Source organism: Bufo gargarizans, chromosome 2 (assembly GCF_014858855.1).
Source record: "Bufo gargarizans isolate SCDJY-AF-19 chromosome 2, ASM1485885v1, whole genome shotgun sequence".
Classification (NCBI taxonomy): domain Eukaryota; kingdom Metazoa; phylum Chordata; class Amphibia; order Anura; family Bufonidae; genus Bufo; species Bufo gargarizans.
In genome coordinates, this window is record NC_058081.1 from 161,915,234 (window position 1) to 161,940,541 (window position 25,308).

Here is a 25,308-nt window from a genome sequence, read left to right on the forward strand (position 1 = left end):
TTGCATATTTACCCCGCCGAGGGCCTGAGGGGTCCTTATGCAACGGCAATAACCAGTCCCAAGTTGGAACCGGGGGATTGGGAAGAGCCTGAGGAGCCCACCAGTCCAGAATGCGAGCCAGAAATTCCGGCAGAGCCTGCTCGCAATACCTACCTAAGAGAGGGGTTCGTTCACAGGCAACATCTTTTGGCAGCATACGGTGTTGGAAAAATGGGTGAGTCCCTATCCCTCACCTGAATTGCAGAGAAAAGAAGCAAGTGGAGATAGAAAACATGCACAAGTTCCATGAAGCCCTTGACGTCCTGCGCCGAGGAAAAAGTCGTGACTCATCACCTGTACCTGCTGCAACAGCATCGGATCCCTGCAGCGGAGCATCACACGAGACTCTGGAGGAACAGATCGCCAGGCTAGAAATCCACCTTGATGGCCTGTGTCAAATTGCTGCATCCAGAGTGGCACCAATACCACCTGACGATAGCGAGTCGTCCATGAACTCTGTTGTCCCCATGCCTGTAGTGAAAGATCCCATCGCCACCAGTTCGGCGACCACCATGACTGCGCTAGCAGAAAAACTGTGTTATGTCAGGAGTCGGGTCCGTCGTACAGGACAGACGACACCCAAACCTGTGGAGCCTCCTGCATCAATAACCCTGAGACTTGCGGAGCCTGTACAATTGACAGGCTCATTTGCATTTCAGTTACCTGACAATACTATTTTGTGGGCCCAGCCAAGTGTTAATCCACGTCCCAAGCCAAGACTCAGAGCGGAACTAGGTTGCACCACTTCTGATGATCAGGACGAACTGGACACGCACCTGTGAGTAGGCCTGCTAGGCCATGATTGCTGAGGGACCCTTATAGTGAATCAAATTGTTTCAGGACAGGAGTCCTATGTTTTGGCACAATGAGCTGCTGCCAGTTTTTCCACGGCCCAGTGGTGGTTGTAAGGCCACTGAGAATTCCAATTGCTCTTCTGCCATGCTGTGTTCCAGGACTTCCTGCCTGCTTTAAGTGCCATTCCAAGTTGTGCCTGCTGTTTTGCACCTTTACCCTTTTAACCCCCTTTTCAGGTTGAGTAGGGGATATTACAGCACCACTTTTATCTACCAGGACTTACCAGGAGAAAATATCCCTGAGGTGTAGAGTTCTGTGCTGTGACTTTTATGTGCAATATTACAAACCGGATTCCCAAAAAGTTGGGACACTAAACAAATTGTGAATAAAAACTGAATGCAATGATGTGGAGATGGCAAATGTCAATATTTTATTTGTAATAGAACGTAGATGACAGATCAAACGTTTAATCCGAGTAAATGTATCATTTTAAAGGAAAAATACGTTGATTCAAATTTTCACAGTGTCAACAAATCCCAAAAAAGTTGGGACAAGTAGCAATAAGAGGCTGGAAAAAGTAAATGTGAGCATAACGAAGAGCTGGAAGACCAATTAACACTAATTAGGTCAATTGGCAACATGATTGGGTAAAAAAGGAGCTTCTTAGAGTGGCAGTGTCTCTCAGAAGCCAAGATGGGTAGAGGATCACCAATTCCCACAATGTTGCGCAGAAAGATAGTGGAGCAATATCAGAAAGGTGTTACCCAGCGAAATATTGCATAGACTTTGCATTTATCATCATCAACTGTGCATAAAATCATCCGAAGATTCAGAGAATCTGGAACAATCTCTGTGCGCAAGGGTCAAGGCCGTAAAACCATACTGGATGCCCGTGATCTCCGGCCCCTTAAACGACACTGCACCACAAACAGGAATGCAGAATGGGCTCAGGAATACTTCCAGAAACCATTGTCAGTGAACACAATCCACCGTGCCATCCGCCGTTGCCAGCTGAAACTCTACAGTGAAAAGAAGAAGCCATTTCTAAGCAAGATCCACAAGCTCAGGCGTTTTCACTGGGACAGGGATCATTTAAAATTGAGTGTGGCAAAATGGAAGACTGTTCTGTGGTCAGACGAGTCACGATTCAAAGTTCTTTTTGGAAATCTGGGACGCCATGTCATCCGGACCAAAGAGGACAAGGACAACCCAAGTTGTTATCAACGCTCAGTTCAGAAGCCTGCATCTCTGATGGTATGGGATTGCATGAGTGCGTGTGGCATGGGCAGCTTGCATGTCTGGAAAGGCACCATTAATGCAGAAAAATATATTCAGGTTCTAGAACAACATATGCTCCCATCCAGACGTCATCTCTTTCAGGGAAGACCCTGCATTTTTCAACAAGATAATGCCAGACCACATTCTGCATCAATCACAACATCATGGCTGCGTAAGAGAAGGATCCGGGTACTGAAATGGCCAGTCTGCAGTCCAGATCTTTCACCTATAGAGAACATTTGGCGCATCATAAAGAGGAAGGTGCAAGAAAGAAGGCCCAAGACGATTGAACAGTTAGAGGCCTGTATTAGACAAGAATGGGAGAGCGTTCCTATTTCTAAACTTGAGAAACTGGTCTCCTCGGTCCCCAGACGTCTGTTGAGTGTTGTAAGAAGAAGGGGAGATGCCACACAGTGGTGAAAATGGCCTTGTCCCAACTTTTTGGGGATTTGTTGACACCATGAAATTCTGATTCAACATATTTTTCCCTTAAAATGGTACATTTTCTCAGTTTAAACTTTTGTTCCGTGATTTATGTTCTATTCTGAATAAAATATTAGAAGTTGGCACCTCCACATCATTGCATTCAGTTTTTATTCACGATTTGTATAGTGTCCCAACTTTTTTGGAATCCGGTTTGTAATTCAAGAACTGTGCCCAGAGATGACCCCAATGCATGTGGGTCTCTGAGATGCTGTTTTATGGGACTATTGTATTTTATTATTATGGACTATCCTGGTTATTCCTGATACGCTGTGCCAGGTCAGCGCCCCTATTCAATGTACCATCCTACGTAGAGCAGTGTTTCCCAACCAGTGTGCCTCCAGCTGTTGCAAAACTACACCTCCCAGCATGCCTGCACAGCCAAAGGCTGTCCGGGCATGCTGGGAGGTGTCGTTTTGCAACAGCTGGAGGCACGCTGGTTGGGAAATGCTGGCGTAGAGAATGACGCCCCTTTTCACCGCACTTGTTCCTTTGCCAGCAGAGCTGCCTGATATTAATTTTATTGCAAAAGTAGTGGTTGTCGTATATGCCTGCTTTGCATTTTTTTGGTCTTTTAGGTCACAGTTTCCAGCTGGGCGGGGCCCCTGTGTTGCGCCGAGGATGGGCAACCTCAAAGCAGTGGGGTATGTAGTGTCCCACTACGTAAAGGTGGGCACTACTCAAGGGTCAATTGGGTCACGTTGTTCCCCACCTCTTGCGGAACATGATCATGGTGTTTTGTATTGCATTATAATGTATATTGTCATGTTATTTCCTGTGTACCAGGCCTGTTAGGGGTGTAGTTCCTCCTTTTAAGCTGTAGAGGGAGCGAGGGAACCCCCTAGTATATATAGACAGGTCCAGTCCAGGGAGAGGCAGTGTGTGGTTAGAAGCCAGTGTTGACTTTAGCCAGGCTGTAGCTGAAGTTCAGCTTCTAACATGCTTCTAGATAGCCCAGGTTCCTAGCTTGCATCCAGGAGAAGAAGTTTCCTCCTGAAGTATCCTGCATCTTGCTAAGTACAGAGCAGAGCTAATCTTATCCAGCCAAGTAGAGAGCTGAAGGGCAGAGGGTTATTTACAGCAAGTGGATTTATACCAGAGGAAGGTTTCCCTACCCAAGGATAAAGCCAGCTATTAGGCATACGGGCCTTGGAGAAAGCCAGATAGGAGCTGCAGAAAGTACAGCCTGATCTGTGAGTTTGATTCCCTCTGAGTTGCCTTGCTAGGATTTTTACCTGCCATATATGTCAAGCCTGCCTGTTACTAAAACATTCTCTGTATGGAACTGTTTGGAGAACTGTACATAGTTGAACTGTTCATTAAAGAGGAATTCTAGTTCACTACAACCGTGTGTACCTCCATTATTCCTCCAACAAACCGGTGTGCCACCGTTACCGGCACTGGTGTCACAAACTATAAGGAATCTTGCCACCCGCACACTAAACCTACAACACCCAGGGCACCTCACCTACCACCAGGCCTGGTCCCTATACCCAGAGAGTGCCCCAGAGGATCTTTGTGCCAGCCTCTCCATCACTGCTGTACGCCTGCCCAGGGTATATTAAAAATCGTGAGTACCAATAGCAACCCTCGGTTTATTAACTGACCCCTGTGACCTCACATTCGCTCACCCTGAAGGACTGGCATACTACACAAGCCTAACATAACTGTCTCACTGATTTAAATACAAACTATGAACTATTTTTCTGCACTCAGACTTGAAATCTACATCACAAAAAAAAAAATACCGGGGGAGATTTATCATATCTGGTATAAAGCTGGTTTAGAGCTAGCTTAGTTGCCCATAGCAACCAATCAGATTCCACCTTTCATTTTCCAAAGTAGATTGGTTGCCATGGGCAACTAAACCAGCTTTTCATTACAACAGTTTTGATAAATCTCTTCCATTGAATTATTGCTGTGGTTTCCAAGCAGAAACCGCTTCAGAAACTGTGAGCAGATCCTCCACAGTGGAAACTGCAAGCCACAGCAGAAATCTGATTTTTCTGATGTGTATTACGGTTGTGTGAAGATGGCCAAACAGCTGAACCAGGCGACTGTCTGTAAAAGGCCTATTCAGGGTATATCTACCTTCATATTTATTTATCATATTAATCTTACCATCTGCCTATTTACCTATATATTCAGCATCATTTAATTTTATTTGATATTTTCAGGTCCTTCCTATTACCTGGGACTTGGGCCACTGATTTCCTATGGAAGATTTCTGTTGACAGGAATTGGGACAGCATCAAACTATTACAATAAAATGTATGGAGAATTTGTAAGAGTGTGGATAAATGGCGAAGAAACGCTGATTATCAGCAGGTAAATGTGCACTTATTACAGTGATGTAAGCACTGCTAGATAAGTAATGCTGACGACAGGTATTTGCAGCGAGCCCCTGAGGAGCCGGTGCAGAGGATGGGAGTGGTAGTGCCCCTCATGAACGGTGTACTCCCTCAAGCAGATGCTCCATGGGGATCAGTGCGGTGGAAATGTAGTTAGAAGAATAAGGCCAGAAGTAAATGTTGAACAGTCTCTTTTACTTTTAAGTATACCGTAACTTCAGGTACATTCAATAGCAGTGGATGCCAAATGCAATTTCTAGCACCAGTAAGGAATATGGAGCAGGGGCGTAGCTATAGGGGAAGCAGGGGAAGTGGCTGCTTTGGGGCCCTGACCCAGAAGGGGCCCATCCAGGAGGAGGAGGACTAAAAGATTTTGTCAGGGCCCCCCTCAACAGTATTACACAACGAAATTATATACAGTGACAGTATAGACAGTGTAGAAAATGGATAGAACACCTGCCGTGCCTGGTCTGAGAGAGTGTTCTTTACTAGCCACAGGATTGGGGGCGGCATAAAAGGAAGGGGTTGCAAAAAAATTACTGGTTGAGGGGGGCCCCATTCAAAAATTTGCTGTGAGGCCCAGTCATTTCTAGCTACGCCACTGATATGGAGGCAGGTTGGATGACTGCAGTTTGGCACTTGTGAGTGTGGATGTCCACTGTCAGGCCCAGATTCGACTGGTAATTGGGCTAGTGGTAGTCTGGGTGATGTGTGTCTTAGCCGCAGTCCTTCACCTCACAGCAGTTTCTTTAATGCAGGTGTTCACTCTGCTGTCTGATTCCTCCCAAGCAGTTGCTTGAGGGTAACTTTAATTGTTCTTCTGGAGAATTCATCACATGAGCAGGAGCTCTGCAGTGCGCTTCCTCTCCTCTCTGTCTCTCAACAGGAATTCCCTCTCCTGGTAGAAAGCAGGAACAGCCCACTCCTACCAAGAGGGGAGCAACAGGGTGGTTAGCCCTGCCCCTGCCAACCTTTGTCAGCCAAATCTTTTTGTAGTTATGGCCAAAACATGAACAATTATTTTCTGTAATTGTAGATCCCCCAGGTCTGGGGTACTGCATATGTATATTCTGGATGTCGCTTGTGTAATGGGTGAAATCTGCGTGCTGTCGATTTAAAGTGTGCACCCTGCGCAGCATGTCGCATGTTACACCACTCATTAGATGCAATGTCGAACAAGACGTCATCATGTAGCCCCTGCTTAAGGCAAACCTGAAACTTGATACCCAACAACCCAACGAACAGGCGTGGCACTGTTTCTGGAAGAAAATCCTTATCTGACCCTTTTTGAGGTTCATGCAGTCCAACAGGGCCTCAGCTTTCTTTGACATTACTACATCCTAAAAACATGTTTTTCCCACAGTTTTCCAACAATTCTGGTTGCGTTACAGGAAAATGACTTATTGTTTAAATCACATTTTTATGTTTAACATTTTTAAAGAATTATTTTATTTTTCATTTTCCATGTCAATATATAGATTTAAGCAAAAAACATAAAATTCTGCAGTTTTTGCACTGGCCACTAAGCCTAATAATAGCCGCCACTTCTTGGTCTGTATGATCACTTTACTGCAGTTACCTGCTTAACTGTCATTCTTTGAATAATTCAAAATCCTGCTTCGGCGCTTCAAACCCGATCGAGACAGTCTTGAGTTGTAAAATCTTCTTTATTTCATTTAAAATGCATGCAGTATAAAAACAACGCGTTTGGGGGAATTATGATCCCATTCATCGGGTTAGCATTTATAAACAAGCATGTGGTGATATGTTTATAAATACTAACCTGATGAAGGGGATCATAATTCCCCAAAATGCGTTGTTTCTATACTGCATGCATTTTAAATGAAATAAAGAAGATCTTACAACTCAAGACGGTCTCAATCGGGTTTTGAAGCCCCGAAGCAGGATTTTGAATTCTTCATACAACTGGACATCCCTCTGCAAAGGAACCCTGACTTGCATCAGCACATCCGAACACTAGTTCTTGTTTTATAAGTCTACAATAGTGTTGTGCCTATACTAGCACAACCTAAAATGGTAAGCCTCCACTTTATATTGTTTCTATTTCTTTACTCCTCTTTGAACATACTCATAGGCATGTCCACACCTCAAAAGAATAAAAATCTGTCATTCTAATCCTGCCTGTAATTATATCACCTGTCTACATAGATAACACAGGATCCACCATTCACAAGAGGTGATTGTCAAAGCTTATCTGTTCCCTTGTACAATGACCTCTACATAGGTCACAGAGCATGCCTTGAAAACTCTCCCATAGAAGTCAATGAGGTGCCCTCCCAACCATTGTGTCTATGACCCATGTGGCTGCCATCAGGGGCGTTGCTAGGGTCTCAAAAGATCCGGGGCCCAAGCCCCAATGAATATGGCCCAATTCTCTAAGTTGACCCTCCTCCCGGACACTGCCTTTTACTGTATTTGCTATACAGCAGAACCTACCTCTCACATCCAGAGCCTCCCAGGTGATGTATATCTTCTCGGTCATCATGTTCTCCATTTGGTCCAGACAACTTCTTTCAGTTGTGCCTAGTCTCTCCAGAGTGTAAAAACACAGACATCTTAGGTTCCACACTTTTCTATCATCATCCCCCAACCTCGAGTCCCAACAGTGTTAACCTGCTGCTCACTCACCCCCAATACCTCCAAATTCTATCCTGAAGAAAAATCAGTGCCATACAGACAGTCCCCCCCCCCCCCATAGTAATAGTGCTCCTCAAAGTCCCACCAATAGTAATTCCCTTCTAGACTGCCCTCATTAGTAATACTGCCCCTACAGTGCTCCCAACAGTGATAATGCTCCACAAGAATGCCACAATTAGTAGAAGAGCCCTCCGGTATTAATAATACCCCCACAGAGCCTTCAGTAGAAATAAGGCCCCACCTATTGTTTCCCCCAGTGGTAATAACGCTCTCTACAGACCCCTCAGTAGTAATAATGCCCCCCATAGTGCTTTTAGTAGAAATAAGGTGGATCTATAAGTCAATCCTATAGAGCCCTCTGTAGTAATAAGAAAGCCTAATGTCCCCTGTATTTAAAATGCTCCCAGTATTTATATCGCCCATCTACTGTTATAATGCTCGCCCCTCCACTATACAGAATGTAAATAGCATCCCTCTCTATCTACAGCCCCCTCCAAAATACAGTCCCATGTAAAAAACATAATTTCCCTCCCTTCAGCCCCTCCAATATACAATCCCATGTAAATAACATCACCCCCCCCCCCCGCCGCCTTCAACATACAGTCCCAAGTAAATAATATCACCCCCTCCCCATGCAATCCAATGTAAACAACATCATCCCCTCAACATTCAGTCCCATGTAAATAACATCACTTTCTCTCCCAGCCGCCTTCAACATGGAGTCCCATGTTAATAACAAAGCCCCCTCAACATTCAGTCCCATGTAAATAACATCACTCCCTCCCGCAGCCGCCATCAACATACAGTTCCATGTAAATAACATCACTCCCTCCCTTAGCCACCATCAACATACAATCCCATGTAAATAACATCACTTCCTCCCTCAGGCCCCTCCAACATTCAGTCCTATGTAAATAACATCACCCCCTCCCACAGCCGCCTTTGACATACAGTCCTATGTAAATAATATCACTCCTTCCCACAGCCACAATCAACATACAGTCCCATGTAAATAACATGATCCACTTCCCAGCCACCTCCAACACACATTCCCATGTAAATAAAATCATCCTGCCCCAGCCACCTCCAACATGCAGTCCCATGTAAATAACATCACCCCTCAACATTCAGTCCCATGTAAATAACATCACTCTACCCCACTCCAACATACAGTCCCTTGTAAATAACATTCCTCCCTTCAGCCCTAACATACAGTCCTAGTTAAATAACCACAATCCCCAACTTACTCTGCCTCTCACACTGAGTAATCTACCCCTTCACTTACCTCTCCTCATAGCAGGACATCTCTTCTTTACTGCTGAGCGCCATCCTCTCCAGCGCTGATCACATGATGGTGACATCAACGCAGGTCCCTCTCAGCCACTGCCTTTTGCGCTGATCACATAGCCTGTGATGTCATCACAGGTCCTTCAACTCTTCCAGTGCATTAGATTTAATTGTATTGCCGTCCTGAGGATAGCAATATAGTTGTATCTATCTGGCAGGCAGTACATTCGGTACCTGGGACAAAACATCTGGGGCCCAGGCCCTGAATGTTTTAGCCTAGCAGCACCTCTGGCTGCCATAAAGCAATTTTCTTAATACTTTCTGAATGCTGTTTAGAACAGCTCAGGCAAGATAGGCTGCTGCTATAATCATGTTCAGGAAACAGAAAAAATAAATCTACCATCTGAAAATAAAAGCTGGTTAGAAAAAAAGGAGATGTGTCACTATCTGATTTTAAAGGGGATGTCCGGGTTCAGAGCTGTACCCGGACATACCCAGAATTTCACCCAGGCAGCTCCCTGTCAAGAGTATCGGAGCAGTTCATGCTCAGATGCTCTCCTTTGCACTGCACTGAATCGCACAGGGCAAAGGCATTTTGTAGAGTTCCGGTGACAGTACCGGGCTCTCCTTTGAGCTGCCAGACAGAGGCTTCCGCCCAGCAGAGAGCCCAGTGACGTCACTGGTACTGATGGGCGGGCTTTAGTGCTGCCCTAGCCTGTAAAATGGCTAGGGCAGCTCTAAAGGCGGCCCATTAGAGCTGGTGACATCACCGAACACACTGCTGGGAGGAAGCTTCCGCCCGGCAGTGTGTTATAGTAAATAAAAGAGCCCTTGTCCTGCGCAGGGCAAGGGAGAGCATCGGAGCATGAACTGCTCCGATGCTCAAGTCAGGAGGGGCTGCCTGAGTGAAATTATGGCTATGTCCGGGTTCCTCTGAACCCGGACAACCCCTTTAACTGGCAGTAAAAAAGAATTGGTGATACATTTCCTTTAAGACACTTCCCGTCTGCTGTAAAACCACAAAAAATGCATGCAAATAAAGCCACCCTTACTTAGCTCACTTATAGAACATGTATCTTTTTTTGCGGGGCCGCGGAACGATACTATGGATGCGGTCACCACACCGTGTGCTGTCCGCATCTTTTGTGGCCCCATTGAATTGAATGGGTCCGCACCCATTCCGCAAAATCACAGAACGGGTGTGGACCTGTTCATACGGACATGTGAATGCGCCCCTGGAATGTACGGGCTCCAATGAGCCGAAGTTAGTTATGGAAAACCACTTTAAAACTTGAAACCAAACTTGGCTTCGGTTCCGAGGTACTAGTTGGACCCAAGGCGAGTTCGGTCTCAAGTTTTAAAGTGGTTTTCCACTTTAAAAATCAACTACCAAAGTTATTCAACAAAGTCACGCAGTACTTCGCAAATAACTTACTTCGGCTCATTGGAGCCCATACCTTCTCCGTACAGTATTATTCCGAAGCTTTGAATGAAGTGACTTTGGATGAAGCAGGCGAAGCTCGCTTCGCTCAACACTAGTGAGTGGCCTTCTCGCTGTTTACCCTAGGCCAGTCACATCACGACCACGGTCATATGACCTAGGTGCATTTAGCCCCTTCACTGAAACAGAGGATAGGTTATCAGTTACAGTCGGATAACCACTTTAATGGCAATTTTCTGACTTACATGATTTCTTACTTTACACATATTCTGTTATATTTGTTTTGTTGGCATGTAGGAGGAACTTCACTTACGCCCTGTGTGGCATTAATTACAGCTCTGGCTTGATATTTTTTGTTTTGTGATTTTAAAATGTAAAAAATTTAATGAAAGAGATTTGATTAAAAAAATGCTTAGCAAAGCAGAGGTAATATAATGTATGCAGTTTTGGTGGTGTAGTAATGGTCCAGGTTTCTGATGTGATATTGCCATTGTAGTTAAATATATGCTTAGGTTTGAGACACACAAAGACTTGACAGCTCCAGTCTTTACTGTCAACTTTTATCCACTGCTGTGGTCCAGAGGCAGTCACTGAGTTGCATGTTCTCAGTGTATTTCAGGGGACTGCATCTATCACTAGCGTTAAAGGGGTGTGAAGCAGGTAATTTTTCTTACAGAAGGCTCAGACTTTTATTTAAAAACACCAATTCACTGCCACTGTTGTCCCAATGTCCCTGGCTCCCCGCTGGTTTCTCCTTCCTCTCAATACACAGGAAATGACTGCTCAGCCAATCAGTGGCTGAAGTGGGTCACTACTGTGGCCAGTGATTGGTTGAGCGGTCATTTCCTGTGTGTTGAAAGGGATCGGAAAGGAGAGACCTGTTTACTGGTTTAACAGTACCTGTGGGAGATTGGTGAGGTGACAGTTGTTTCTTTTATGCTTTTTGTTACACATTTTAAGCATTTGTGAAAAAAGCACCATTGGACATATATATATATATATATATATATATACTGTATATATATATCCTTTCTAAGCATAAAGATAAAAATAACTAAAGCAACCATAATAATCACACAGCAGCAACAGATACCTGAAATCTCATTAAACCAGTGTAACATAGACAGGCAAATGTACTGTAGTCTGATAAACGGAGATATTCCTGACTGATCCCCTCCTGTATTTAATATTTCTTTATGTCATAGCTGATGATTCATTCCCTTTGAACCAATCAAAAAGAATTTGAAAAAAGGCGGAGGATCAAAAGTGGGCTAATCCGTGGCCTCCCCATGCCTGGCATCAATTATCACCAATTATATGTATAATGGCAGAAATAACACAAAAGAGAAGTAAAAATTATACCAAGGTGCCCTATGCTATAAACTAAGATGATAAAAGAAGCCTTAAGCCTTAGAGCCTGTGACCAGGAAAGGCTGTTTGTCGCTGTGAGCTATGGTCACATGTTTTGGGCAATCATTAATCTTTATAGTTTCTGTATTGCTTACATATGGGAAACCATGTGTCAATGTTTCCCATTTCCATTCATTTTAGTATGAATAAATTTTCCTATCTGTCACCATCTGGTGCTGAAAGTATCTGGTTATCATTGCTTTAGGACAGGGATCAGAAACCTCTGGCACTTCAGCTGTTCTGAAACTATAAGTCCCAGAATCCTCCTTTCACTTCTGTGAGTGTTACAAGGACAGCCAAATACGTTTGCATGCTGGGAGTTGTAGTTTCAAAAGCATCTGGAGTGCGGAAGGTTGCTGACCCCTGCTTCATGTACATGACGGAACTGTTATTGCAAAGCCGTGCATGGTAGTTATTTTCATATGCCACTGTATTTCCCCCCCCCCCCCCCAAAAGGAATACTTCTAGTAAGGCCTCCAGAATGTAACAGGCCACAGTTTAATCTCAGAAATTTTGTAAGAATCTAAGAAAAAGCTTCATATGCCTCAGAGGTACAGTATGGCCTATATATTGCTATGGGTTCTGAATTACAGATACGTAATATGGCCATGTGCATGAGACCTTGTGCGGATTTACAGATGAATACAACAGAATCAGAAGTGGAAAAATTGGACTTTTCAGACAACAGTATTTATGATATAAAGCACTGAATATGGACATTTTCCCCCATAGATCTTCAGCGACATGCCACGTGATGAAGCATGATCATTATGTGTCACGGTTTGGCAGTAAATTGGGATTACAATGTATTGGAATGAATGAAAATGGGTTAATTTTCAACAGTAACCCGACTCTATGGAAAGTCATAAGGCCTTTCTTTAACAAAGGTATGAAATATTTGAAATGAATTATATAAGTACAGCAATAATGCATTTATAATCAATTGTGTTGGTAATGTTGTGGAAAAAGAACAGAAGAACATATTCTGAAAACCAGCACTAGATTCAAAGAACATTTCATTGGTTTCCAAAAGAACATCTGATACAGAACTGTGCAAAAAGCCTAACAGCCTCCAGTAGCCTAATCATATTGTGCTGTAACTGATTCATGATATTGTCCTGGTAAAAGTAAAGAAGAGTATTATGCTGCCCCCTGCTGACAATGGACAACACTGCAGAACGTTTAAATGCTGTTTTACAATATAAGCAGGAACAATAAGCTAAATATAGGCCATATAAAAATATATACCGTACATTATATTGTAAACCCACTGAAATACCTTGTAGTAGAGAATACTGTTTCCATTTATAAAGACCATAACAAACCTTTATAGTCTTTTTCAGAATTTACTTTGTCTTTTTTGCAGTTGCCAACCCATGGCTATCAACCAAACTGGCTGACGACTGACCATCTTAAAGGGGTTATCCAACCCATATAATGACCATATATAGAGTCATATAGTGACTCTAGGGAGGCTCGTCCCTGTAACGATCTGCTATTGGGTAAGCCTCTATATAAGCTGGAGTCACGTAGTGCTGCACGTCACTCTGCTCTGATTAGTGTAGGGATAGGATACTGCTGCTGTGAGGGAGAGAATAGGACCAAATCTTTAATCTGAAGTGCTTGTTAACTCAGCAATTTACCTAGATTTTGTTTTGTGGGTGCAGTGCACAATATTTTTACCCTGCTCTGAGCCCAGTGACAGAGAAAAATAACTTTTATCCGTCTGTTAGTTAGGAGGGCGGCAGCGGCGGCCATTTTATGCAAGTTCTGTGGAACAACACAGCATATGTGCATTTGTGACAGTCAAATAGAAGCTTGAACTACTGCAATTATATTCTGGGTTTAAAAAAATCACCCATTTTTGGCAAGCATTAGTCAGTGTGCAATTTAAGCTAGAAATACATCAATCATTTTCTGGGTTTTAAAAAACACCCTTTTTGGGCAAAATTCTAAATTTTACAGCCCTTGCTGCATCTGTCAGTGTGAAATTCAAGCGTTATATACTGCTGTCATATTCTGTTAGTAAAAAAGCACCCATTTTGGGCAAAGTACTTAATATTGCAGCCTTTGCTGCATCTGTGATTGTTAACAACAAGCTTGAAATACTTCAATAATTTTCTGGCTTTTAAAAAACACCCATTTTTGGCAATACCCTCCATCTGGGGCCTTTGCCGCATTAGTCAGTGTGCAATTTAAGCTAGAAATACAGCAATAATTTTCTGGGTTTTAAAAAAACACCCTTTTTTGGCAAAATGCTCAATTTTACAGCCCTTGCTGCATCTGTCAGTGTGAAATTCAAGCGTTATATACTGCTGTCATATTCTGTTATTTTAAAAACACCCTTTTTTGGCAAACTAATACATTTTACAGCACATGCAGCATCTGTCATTGTTAGATACACGCTTTCGATACTGCTGTGCTATTCTGTTATTAAAAAACACCCATTTTGGGCAAAATACTTAATTTGCGGCCTTGTCTGCATCTGTCATTGTGAGATACATGCTTTAGATACTGCTGTGCTATTCTGGTATTTAAAAAAAACACCCATTTTGGGCAAAGTACTTAATATTGCAGCCTTTGTTGCATCTGTGATTGTTAAAAACAAGCTTGAAATACTTCAATAATTTTCAGGGTTTTAAAAAACACCCATTTTTTGCAATACCCTCCATCTGGGGACTGCCACATTAGTCAGTGTGTAATTTAAGCTAGAAATAAAGCTATAATTTTCTGGGTTTTAAAAAACACCCCTTTTAGGCAAAATACTCAATTTTACAGCCCTTGCTGCATCTGTCAGTGTGAAATTATATACTGCTGTCATATTCTGTTATTAAAAAAACACCCTTTTTGGGCACAGTAATACATTTTACAGCCCTTGCAGCATCTGTCATTGTGAGATACACGCTTTAGATACTGCTGTGCTAATCTGTTATTAAAAAAACACAAATTTTGGGCAAAATACTTAATTTGCGGCCTTGTCTGCATCTGTCAGTGTGAGATACAATCTTGAAATACAGCAATAATATTCTGGGTTTAAAAAAACTCATTTTGGGCAAAGTACTTAATTTTGCAGCCCTTGCTGCATTTGTCATTGTGAGATACACGCGTTAGATACTGGTGTTCTATTGTTATTAAAAAAAAAACATTTTGGTCCGAAAACTACATTTGCAGCCTTTGCTGAATCTGTCATTGTGAGATACACTCTTTAGATACTGTTGTTCTATTCTACTATTACAAAACACCTATTTAGGGCAAAAATCTAAATTTTGCAGCCTTTGCTGCATCTGTCATTGTGAGATACACACTTTAGATACTGTTGTTCTAGTCTGTTATAAAAAAAAACACCCATTTTGGGAAGATCCTAAATTTGAGAATTATGAGGAGAGCGTCAAATAAGGGACGTCGCCCCGGTCATGGTGCTGCTGGTGGAGCTCCTGTTGCAGGGAGAGGACGTGGTTGATCTGTGCCAGCTACACGCACAAGTGAAACACCTTCCTCAAGTGCGAGTAGGTGACAGAACCTTCAGCGGTATTTGGCCGGGCCTAATGCGGCTTTACGAATGGTGAGGCCAGAACAAGTACAGGCGATAGTAGATTGGGTTGCTGACAGTGCCTCCAGTTCCTTTACATTGTCTCCCACCCAGTCTCCTGCTGAAAGATCAGAGTTGGAACCTGCAGCCCATGGCCATCAGTCTTTCACCTCACCCCCCTTGCGAATCAGAGAAGCAGTCTGAGCCACAAGTTCTGCTTTTTGATGACTCTCCTAGCAGCGTTTCCCAGGGCCATCCACCTAGCCCTGCCCCAGAAGTGGAAGATATTGAGTTCACCGATGCCCAACCACTTATGTTTCAAGATGAGTACATGGGAGGACCACCGCAGCACGTCTCGGATGATGACGAAACACAGGTGCCAACTGCTGTGGCTTTTAAAAGTGTGCAGACCGACAAGGAGGGTAGGGGTGAAGACTGGGTGGAAGATGATGTGGAGGACAATGAGGTTCTCGACCCCACATGGAATCAAGGTCATGCGAGTGACCTGTGTAGTTCGGAGGAAGAGGCGGTGGTCACACAGAGCCACCAGCACAGCAGAAGAGGGAGCAGGGTACAAAAGCGGAGTGGCCGTCCCCTAGACAGTACGCCTGCTACTGCCCACCGCAGCAAGGGACTGAGCACACCAAAGCCAGCTCCAAGGAGTTCCCTGGCGTGGCAGTTCTTCAGAAAATGTGCTGACGACAAGACACGAGTGGTTTGCACGCTGTGCAATCAGAGCCTGAAGCGAGGCATAAACGTTCTCAACCTGAGCACAACCTGCATGACCAGGTATCTAAGTGCAAAGCACAAGCTGCAGTGGAGTAGACACCTCAAAAACCAAGAAAGGTCTCTGGTTCCTCCTGCTTTCTCTTCTGCTGCAGTCTCAGCCTCTTCATCCACCTCTGGAGTGACAGTGGCACCTGCCACCCCGCAAACAGAGGATCTGCCAGCAACACCACCACCTGGGTCACCAAGCATCTCCACAATGTCCCATGGAAACGTTCAGCTCTCCATCTCCCAAACAGTGGAGCGGAAGAGGAAGTACCCCCCTACCCACGCACGATCCCTGGCCCTGAATGCCAGCATTTCAAAATTACTGTCCTTTGAAATGCTATCATTCCGTCTGGTGGAAATGGAGAGTTTTAAAAGCCTTATGGCGGAGGCTGCCCCACAGTACGTCGTGCCCAGCCGCCACTACTTTTCCAGGTGTGCCATCCCTTCCCTGCACAACTAAGTAGGGGACAAAATCAGGTGTGCACTGCGCAACGCCTTCTGTGGCAAGGTCCACCTAACTACGGATACATGGACCAGTAAGTACAGTCAGGGACGTTATATCTCCATTACAGCACACTGGGTAAATGCAGTGGCGGCTGGGCCTGAGGCAGATAGCAGTTTGGCGAATGTCCCTCCACCACCGAGGATTGCAGGGCGCTTCAGTTTGCCTCCTGTTGCTTCCTCCTCCTACTCCGCTTCCTCATCCTCTACTGCCTCCTCATACGGTCAGCTGTGGACGGGCCTTGAACAACAGACAGAGTAGTAGTTGGTGCCAGTGTGCCTCAAGCCCAGCCTTGTGGTGTGCGATAATGGGCGAAATCTCGTAGCAGCTCTGGGACTAGCCGGTTTGATGCACATCCCTTGCTTGGCGCATGTGCTGAATTTGGTGGTGCAGAGGTTCCTTAAAAATTACCCCGATATGTCAGAGCTGCTGCAGAAAGTGCGGGCCGTCTGTGTGCGCTTTTGGCGTTCTCACCCTGATGCTGCTCGGCCTTCCCGCTCACTGCCTCATATGCAACGTGCCCACAAGGTGGAACTCCACCTTGCACATGCTGGCCAGACTGTGCGAGCAGCAGCAGGCGATAGTGGAGTTTTAGCTGCAGCACACACGGGTGAGTCGCTCTGCGGAACAGCACTGCTTCACCACCAATCACTGGGCCTCCATGCGAGACCTGTGTTCCTTGTTGCGCTGTTTCGAGTACTCCACTCACATGGCCAGTGCCGATAACGCCTTTCTTAGCATTACTATCCCACTTCTATGCCTCCTTGAAAAAATGCTACTGGCGGTGATGGAAGAGGATGTGGCACAGGAGGAGGAAGAGGGATAATTTCGTAAGGTTTCCGGCCAGTCATTCACAAGTGGCTCCGAGGGTGGGTTCCTGCACCCACAAACGCCAGGTACACAATTGTCCAGCCAGGGCACAGTTCTGGAGGATGACAAGGTGGAGGATGAGGAGGAGATGGAGGAGGAGAAACCGTGTTCACAGCAGGGTAGCACCAAAACCAGCTCATGGCCATCACTTGTGCGTGGCTGGCGGGATAGAGAGGACACAGACCATACACCTCCCACAGAAGACAGCTTTTCGTTGCCTCTGGGCAGCCTGGCCCACATGAGCGATTACATGGTGCAGTGTCTCCGCAATGACCGCCGAGTTTCCCACATTCTTACTTGTGCTGATTTTTGGGTGGCCATGCTGCTGGATCTCCGTTACAAGGACAACGTACCATCCTTAATTCCGTCACTGGAGTGTGATCGTAAGATGCGCAAGTACAAGAGAACGCTGGTAGACACGCTGCTGGTGGCATTCCAACCTGACAGCAGGGGCACAGTGGAAGCACAAGGTGAAGGTAGAGGAGGAGGAAGAGGTCGCCAACGCAGCTGGGGCACCACCAGCACATGTGAACGTGTGTTTAGCATGGCAGGGGGTGTTATCACAGACAAGCGCAGCCGCCTGTCCACAGCCAATGTGGACAAGCTCACATTAAAATGAATCAGGCATGGATCCCACAGAACTTGTCCGTGCCTTGTGCAGAATAGACATGTATACTGGCCTTAACCAGCCATTGTTATACTACAGCGCAATTGCTCATTGTTGTATTTTGGATATTTCACACTCTTTTGGAGTGTATACGAATTTAAAAAAATAAAAATAATGGCACTGTTATGGGGGGTGGATCTGTGGATGGCACTGCTATATATGTGTCACCCACATATCCCCCACCCCATAACAGTGCCATCCACATATCCCCCACCCCATAATAGTGGCATCCACAGATGCCCTAATATACCGGAACTAAACCTGTGGGAATGGCCAGTGGCATGCAAATGCAGCGTGGCCGGTGCGGTCACTGTACTCCGGCCCCGCCGTTCACTCACTTCCTTAATGCCTAAACCTTTTATAATAATAACTTTATTTGACGTTCCGATTCCCAGCCCCATCTGTCCTACTTACTAAATGTCCTGTAGCAGGCAGAGCAGGGCGGGCGGGCGGGCGGCCGTAACTCACTGATGTCATGTGCCTGCGCCGCCTTCTTTATGAATGAAGTAGGCGGCGCAGGCACATGACGTCAGTGAGTTATGGCCAGCCGCCCGCCCTGCTCTGCCTGCTACAGGACATTTAGTAAGTAGTACAGATGGGGCTGGGGATCAGAACGTCAATTAAAGTTATTATTATAAAAGGTTTAAGCAATAAAGCAGTGAGTGAGCGGCGGGGCCGGAGTACAGTGACACCGGCCTCTCCTCCCTCCCCCCTCCAGCTGATACATCGCAGTCTGCGATGCTGCGATGTAAAATGGCAGCATTCGCCCCATAAGACGCAGGGGCATCTTCCCCCACTGGGGGGGGGGAAAGTGCGTCTTATGGGGGGAAAAATACGGCAACCTCCCTTGGATGTGGTCTCTCTTTCTCACACTCCCTCTCCGGCGTGAAACCCTGATTCGCTGCTAACCATGATCAACATGGTAGGCTCAGAAAAGAACATCGAAAGTTGATAGAGAAGAAATCCAAATGGATCATGGACGTCACGGGGAGATGCGATCAGGCAGAAGTTATCTAGAGTCAACAAAGCGGCAACTACCCCTAACTACCCCAGTGACATTCCCTATAATTTTTTATTAATCATTCTAATAACAGGGCATCTTAAGAGTCCTGTACTGTTATTTATCATCACTACTCCCCGAGTCGGGAGTGGGTAATTGCTGTGCGCCCCCTCCTTTCCTTCGATTCTTCAGTTTTAAAAACTTCTCCCACATTGCCACTCGATCACAATTGCATTTCATCAATTGATCTCCCTTGGATGTGCTATTCCTTTCTCATGCTTCCTCTCCGGCGTGGAACCCTGATTCGCCGCTAACTGTGATCAACATGGTAGGCACAGAAAAGAAAATCGAAAGTTGATAGAGCAGATATCAAATTGGATCGTGAACATCAATGGGACATGCGACATGGTGGGGCAGTATGTGTGCACACGCCTACACGAACTGACTGATGGGTCTGCCCCATGCAACTTCTGAGTCTCCAAATTGGGCACATGGCCTGAGCTTGCCCTTTACGCCTTGGAGGTGCTGGCCTGCCCTGCAGCCAGTATGTTGTCTGAACGTTTGTTTAGCACGGCTGAAGGGGGTTATCACAGGTTATATTTCCCAATGTTTGGGGTGTACCCTAATTTAAAAAATAAAATTTAAAACCAAAAACCAGTGTAGAATGGTTATGTCACCCGAAGGGATCCCTGACGAAGGAGCCCAATAGGCTCCGAAACGCGTTGGAGGTTTTTGTCCTACGACGGCTACAGTACCTATACAGGTGACGTCACCGAAGCGGTCTCCAGGACGACGGCAACAACCAGCTCCCTCGCACCACGCTTGCTTCCGGCCGGGGCAGCGTTTGTGCTAGTAGGTGAGCACAAAGGACGGACTCATCACAGCACCCCTATTGGATTTAAAAAAAGAGAGAAACAAACCGGAAAGGATACACTACAGACCGTCATCAGGCAGGATCTTACCAGGTACAAATTATATATCGTATTGTACACTGTACACTGAGATTTTTTCTTGATTGAACTTGCCTTCTCCCTCAGTTCAGTATAACAGGTAAGCGCACCAGACTGCTCATTTTTCAATTTCATTTTTTTCGCTCCGGTCTCGCCACCCGCCCCTTCTCTTTCCCCTCCTCTTATCAATACTCACCAACTAATCCCAGACGTAGAGGGTGGTAGCGGGTGGGCTCTGCTATTCCAGCGCTGGTGTCCCACGTCACCTTCGGGTGACATAACCATTCTTCTCATCTTGAAACTGAAGGAGGACAACAGCTCCTTTTGACACCCAGCAGCGGAGTCAGTTTTGCCGATTGTTCGCAGACCCACCAGTAGGGAGCGCAAGGTGGATTCACTTTCTACTTTAGATCAAAAAACAGTGTAGGCTACCTCCTCCACCGCCACTTCCACCTACACTACCACATCCACTGCCTCCTCAACCTCCTACTCCATATGGACCTCGTCCTCCTAGATCAAGATTATTATTTTTTATTGTTAAGTATTTTATGTTATTTTAAGTCATTTCCCTACCCACATTTGTTTGCAGAGCACTTGCCATGCTCTTAACCACATTTTGCTGGCATTTTCAGCCCTCTAGCCCTTGCCATGACATTTTTAGAGCCATTTTAGTGCTCAAAAGTTTGGATCCCCATTGACTTCAATGGGGTTCGGGTTCAGGGTCAAGTTCAGGTAAAGTTCGGGTCCCGAACGCAAACTTTTTTGTGAAGTTCGACCGAACCCGTCGAACCCGAACATCCAGGTGTCCGCTCAACTCTAGCTATGAAACATCTCAAGGCGTTGATGAATGCATCAGTAGACATATTTTCTAACATTTCCAGGTGAATCGCTCTGGAATTCAGACATGTAAATATTAGTCCATATCTCTTGTACTCCTTGTGGTCTTGCTTGGTGATGAATGGGCCAAAGCAATCCATTCCGCTATTGGTTGATGGGTTTACACGATCTGCCGGAAAATCTGCCATTCTTTGTTCTTCTGTAGGTCTACGTGCCTTTCTGCAGACTACACATTTAATTATATACTTTGCTATAACTTTGCTTCCTTTCACTAACCACCTTCTCTCAAACAGCTTCTTCCTTGATGCAAGGATTTGTTGTAGTGATCAATAATCAATCTTGTGAAGGTAGAGCTTTTGGGTAGAATTGCTGGATGCTTCACTCTGCTAGGTAACAATGCATTTTCCAGTCTCCCTCTCACCTTCAGTATACCATCCTGCAGAACAAGATTAAGCTTGTACAATGGGTGGTTGTTTGGAGCCTTTCAGGTTCTTGACCAAGTCTCTCTAACTCTTCACTGTAGAATCTCTGTTGAATGAGTCTTATGACTGTTTCTTCAGCTTTCATTCTTTCTTCTACATTCAACAATTCCTTCTTTCTGATTCCCTTTGCCAAACATTGAATTCGAGCTACTATGTTTATGACTGTATTCCATTTTGAACATCTGGCTAGTCTTTCAAGTATGTCATCTTGACACTTGGCAGCAGTGCTCAATGTTTGTTCAACTTTTACTTCTGGATCATCCATAGACACTTCTGTGTAACTGCAGTACGCAGCCCTGCAGGGTGAGCGATGATGAGGTCACAGAGGCAGTTAACAGACCGAGGGTTGGTATTGTTACTCACAGTTTTTATATACCCTAAAGCAGTGATGGAGACGCTGGCACATGGATCCTCTGGGGCACTCTCTGTGTATAGGGTCCAGGCCGGGTGGTAGGTGAGGTGCCCTGGGTGTTGCAGGTTTAGTGTGCCGGTGGCAAGATCCCTTTAAATTTGTGACGCCAGTGCCGGTAACGATGGCACACCGATTTATTGCAGGAATAATTGAGGAACACAAGTCACAGTGAACCAGAACTTCCTTTTACTGAAACAGTTCAACTATTTACAGTCTTTAGTCAGTTCCACATGTAAAAGGTAACAAGGCAAAGTCCTTGCAAGATACTCAGAGGGAATAACACTTACAGATCAGGCTGTATTTTCCTCAGTTCCTGTCTGGCTTTCTCCAAGGCCCGTATGCCCTATTGCTGGCTTTATCCTTGGGTAGGGAAACCTTCCTCTGGTATGTGTCTCCTTGCTGTAGAATATACTTCTGCCCTTCAGCTCTCTGTTTAGCTGGATACGACTTGGCTCTGCACTGTGCCTTTAATGGAACTTGGTTTCTCAGAAGGCAAACTTCTTCCCCTGGATGCAACTTCTGAGCTTCTTTTGCTCAGGAACCTCATGCAGGCTAGACTGCACTAAACTAGCCTCCTGGACTATACTGCACTGACTCTTTCCTGTCTGGACCTAACTATATATACTAGGGGGTTCCCTAGATCCCTTTACTGCCTAGGAGGAGGAACTATCCTTAACAGGCCTGTTACAGGAGACAACAGGAAAATACACACTATAATGAAATACAAAATACCATATAAAATACAATGACCCTGTTCCACAGGAGGTGGAGAATAATGTGGCCAAATTAACCCTTGTGTAGTGCCCACATTTACCTAGTGGGACACCACATAACCTTTACTGGGCGTGATTTTCTAAAGGAACTCTGGACCGGTGAACCAGTTTGAATTTTTCAATTCTGTTACATTCAGGCCTCTTGAAGCATGATCTTGTCACGGAAGGTGTACAGAAAACAAGAAGACACAAAATGAAGATCCGACTGACTGGATCCAAAACTAAGGAACAAAAGGGAGAGCCCTGCAACAGACCTGGCTCTCTCCCTAACTGCTCAGCCTATGCGAAAATCTCAATGGTAGATGATCGCATATCCTCGTACCTCGACTGTATAACACCTGAACACCCTATAATAGTGAGGGGACACGACCACCGGCTCCCTACACTTGATATGGAGGGAGTCAGGGTCACCTGGGATCCAGCAAACACAAATGAATGAACAAAACTTATCTGTAGAAGACTCAGTAGTAGGATCAGCATGCACACACTCCAGGAAGGAATATAAACCGCAAAGTGATGCAGTATGGGAAGGGATTTAAAGGGATGCAATCAGTGCAACTACATGACAGCTGAGAGAGGCTAATGAGATGAGAAAATGAAAGCAAAACAAAAGGAACCTCAAGGAGGAGGTTCTGAAGGACGAGCTTCTCAGATGTCTGGTGGTGACAGATCTGCTGGGTTATTCTTTGTGTCAATGTGATGCCAATATTCCGGATTTGTTATTTCCCAAATTTTCTCAACTCTGTTGGCGACAAAGATATGGAATCTTCGAGCTTCGTTGTTTATCTTACGACAACTTGTGAGTCTGTCCAAAAATATTCTTCATCTATTTTTAATTCCAATTCTTCTCTCAGAAACTTGCTTACTGATGCTGAAACAACAGCTGCTGTCAGTTCAAGTCTTGGTATTGTCTGAATACTGGTATGTAGGTGCAACTCTGGACTTCCCCATAACCAGGGCACAGTGTATCTTTTCTTCTCCTATTACTCTGATGTAGGAGCACTGACCATAACCATAACTACTGGCATCTGAAAAGTGATGAAGTTCTATTTTCTTGTACTTTCTGAAATCATGAGGTACAAAACATCTGGGTATCCAAACTTCTCTCAAGTTTTGCAAGTCTCTTATCCAACTCTCCCAACTTGGCCTCAAATTTTCAGGTATGGGCTCGTCCCATTACAACCTCTGTCTGCATAATTCTTGTAGTATTTCTTTTTCTCTGAGGATTACTGGGGCCAAGAATCCCACTGGATTAAACATAGAAGCCACTGCGGAAAGAATGGTGGTTCGTCTAGTTGCAACTTTCTCTTCAATAGATACTTCAAAGAAGAACTTGTCATTCTCTACATTCCATCCCAAGCCAAGTACGTTCTGAACTGGAAGATAATCATAATTGAGATCTACATTCTTCATTGTTGCTGCACGTTCAGAGTCACTGATGGATTCCAGTACCTCTCTGTTGTTTGAGATGAATTTGTGAAGGTGCAGGTTTCCTCTTGCGCATAACTCTTGGCTTTCTTTCACTAGTTTGATTGCAGATTCTGTGGACTCTACGCTTATAAGACCATCATCTATATAAAAGTTGTTCTTCAGAAAATTTGCTGCTGAGGGGCAATCCTTTTCATTCTGATTAGCCAGGTACTTCATACCATAATTGGCGCAACCTGGAGATGATGCTGCTCCAAACAAGTGCACTTTCATTCTGTATTCTGTTGGCTCTGTATCTGTATCTCCATCCTCCCACCTTAGAAACCTCAGGAATAGTGATGAGTGAGCATGCTCGGCCAAATACTTGTTCAGCTCGAGCATCGGTATGCTCGGCACATGGTGGTACTCGATCGCCATGCTCGAGTCTCCTTCCCACACGTTTCGCGGCTGCTAAGCAGCCAATAAATGTGCATGTAAGTACTGCCATCACTGTAATGCCAGTAGCCATGTTGGCTGCTGGCATTACAGTGATTGGCTGGCTGGAATGCGTCATCGGGTGCTATATAGCACCCGATGACGCAAGTTCGGCTACTTGCGAGTCAGGGAGAGCTGCGCTTAGGAAGGGACAGATAGTGTAGGGATTTTGTGATAGCAATTTATTCAATTTTAAAATGTTTCAAATACCCAAAAGTCCTTTTAAGGACTATTGTGTGTGGTGGCAGCAATTTAATTGTGCAAAGTTTTTTTAAATATTTGAAATGGCGATTATTTTGCTATATAGAAGATGTCTGCAGTGACTTGTGACATCTGTGCAGCAATACCTTCTGTGTGTCAGGGGCAGAGATAGGAAGACTATTAGTGAAAATAATATTTTTTTCCTATAATGCACATTTTTGCTGTCAACAGTGTAATCCGTGAATTGTGTGATCTGCGCTTCAATACATTTTGTGGTTGTTAGGTCCAGATATAGGGAAAAATATAAATATAAACTACATCAGAAAACAGTGTCTGTACCGCAGATTCCAATAATCTGTGCCTAAAATAGTGTCCATTTTCTGTGGTGTTCTGTGACATACAGTACGCCATCCGAAAACTGTTTATTTACGGCAAATTCCCAAAATCTGGGCCTAATATAGTGTCCATATTCTGTGTGATTCTGTGACATATACTGTCCTGCATCAGAAAACTGTGTCTTTAGCGGACTGTAAAACAATCTGTGCCACATCTAGTGACAAAACCATTAATATGAAGAAGGCGAGCACTAAGGGACAGGAAAAACATAAATAAATAAAACTCTGCCTGCTGCCAGTGCACCAGAAAGAAAAAAAAATCCACTGTACCC

At 44.8% G+C, this 25,308-nt stretch overlaps 1 protein-coding gene across 1 annotated transcript in view; it reads left to right on the forward strand.

Annotated features, from left to right (window-relative positions):
* The window catches only part of LOC122927630 (aromatase-like), a 118,549-nt gene that overhangs the window by 20,669 nt on the left and 72,572 nt on the right, over positions 1-25,308 (forward strand). Inside the window, exons 2-3 of the mRNA XM_044279639.1 lie at positions 4,773-4,923; positions 12,475-12,629. Of these exons, the coding sequence (XP_044135574.1) occupies positions 4,773-4,923; positions 12,475-12,629 (306 nt within the window). The remainder of the gene's footprint in view (positions 1-4,772; positions 4,924-12,474; positions 12,630-25,308) is intronic.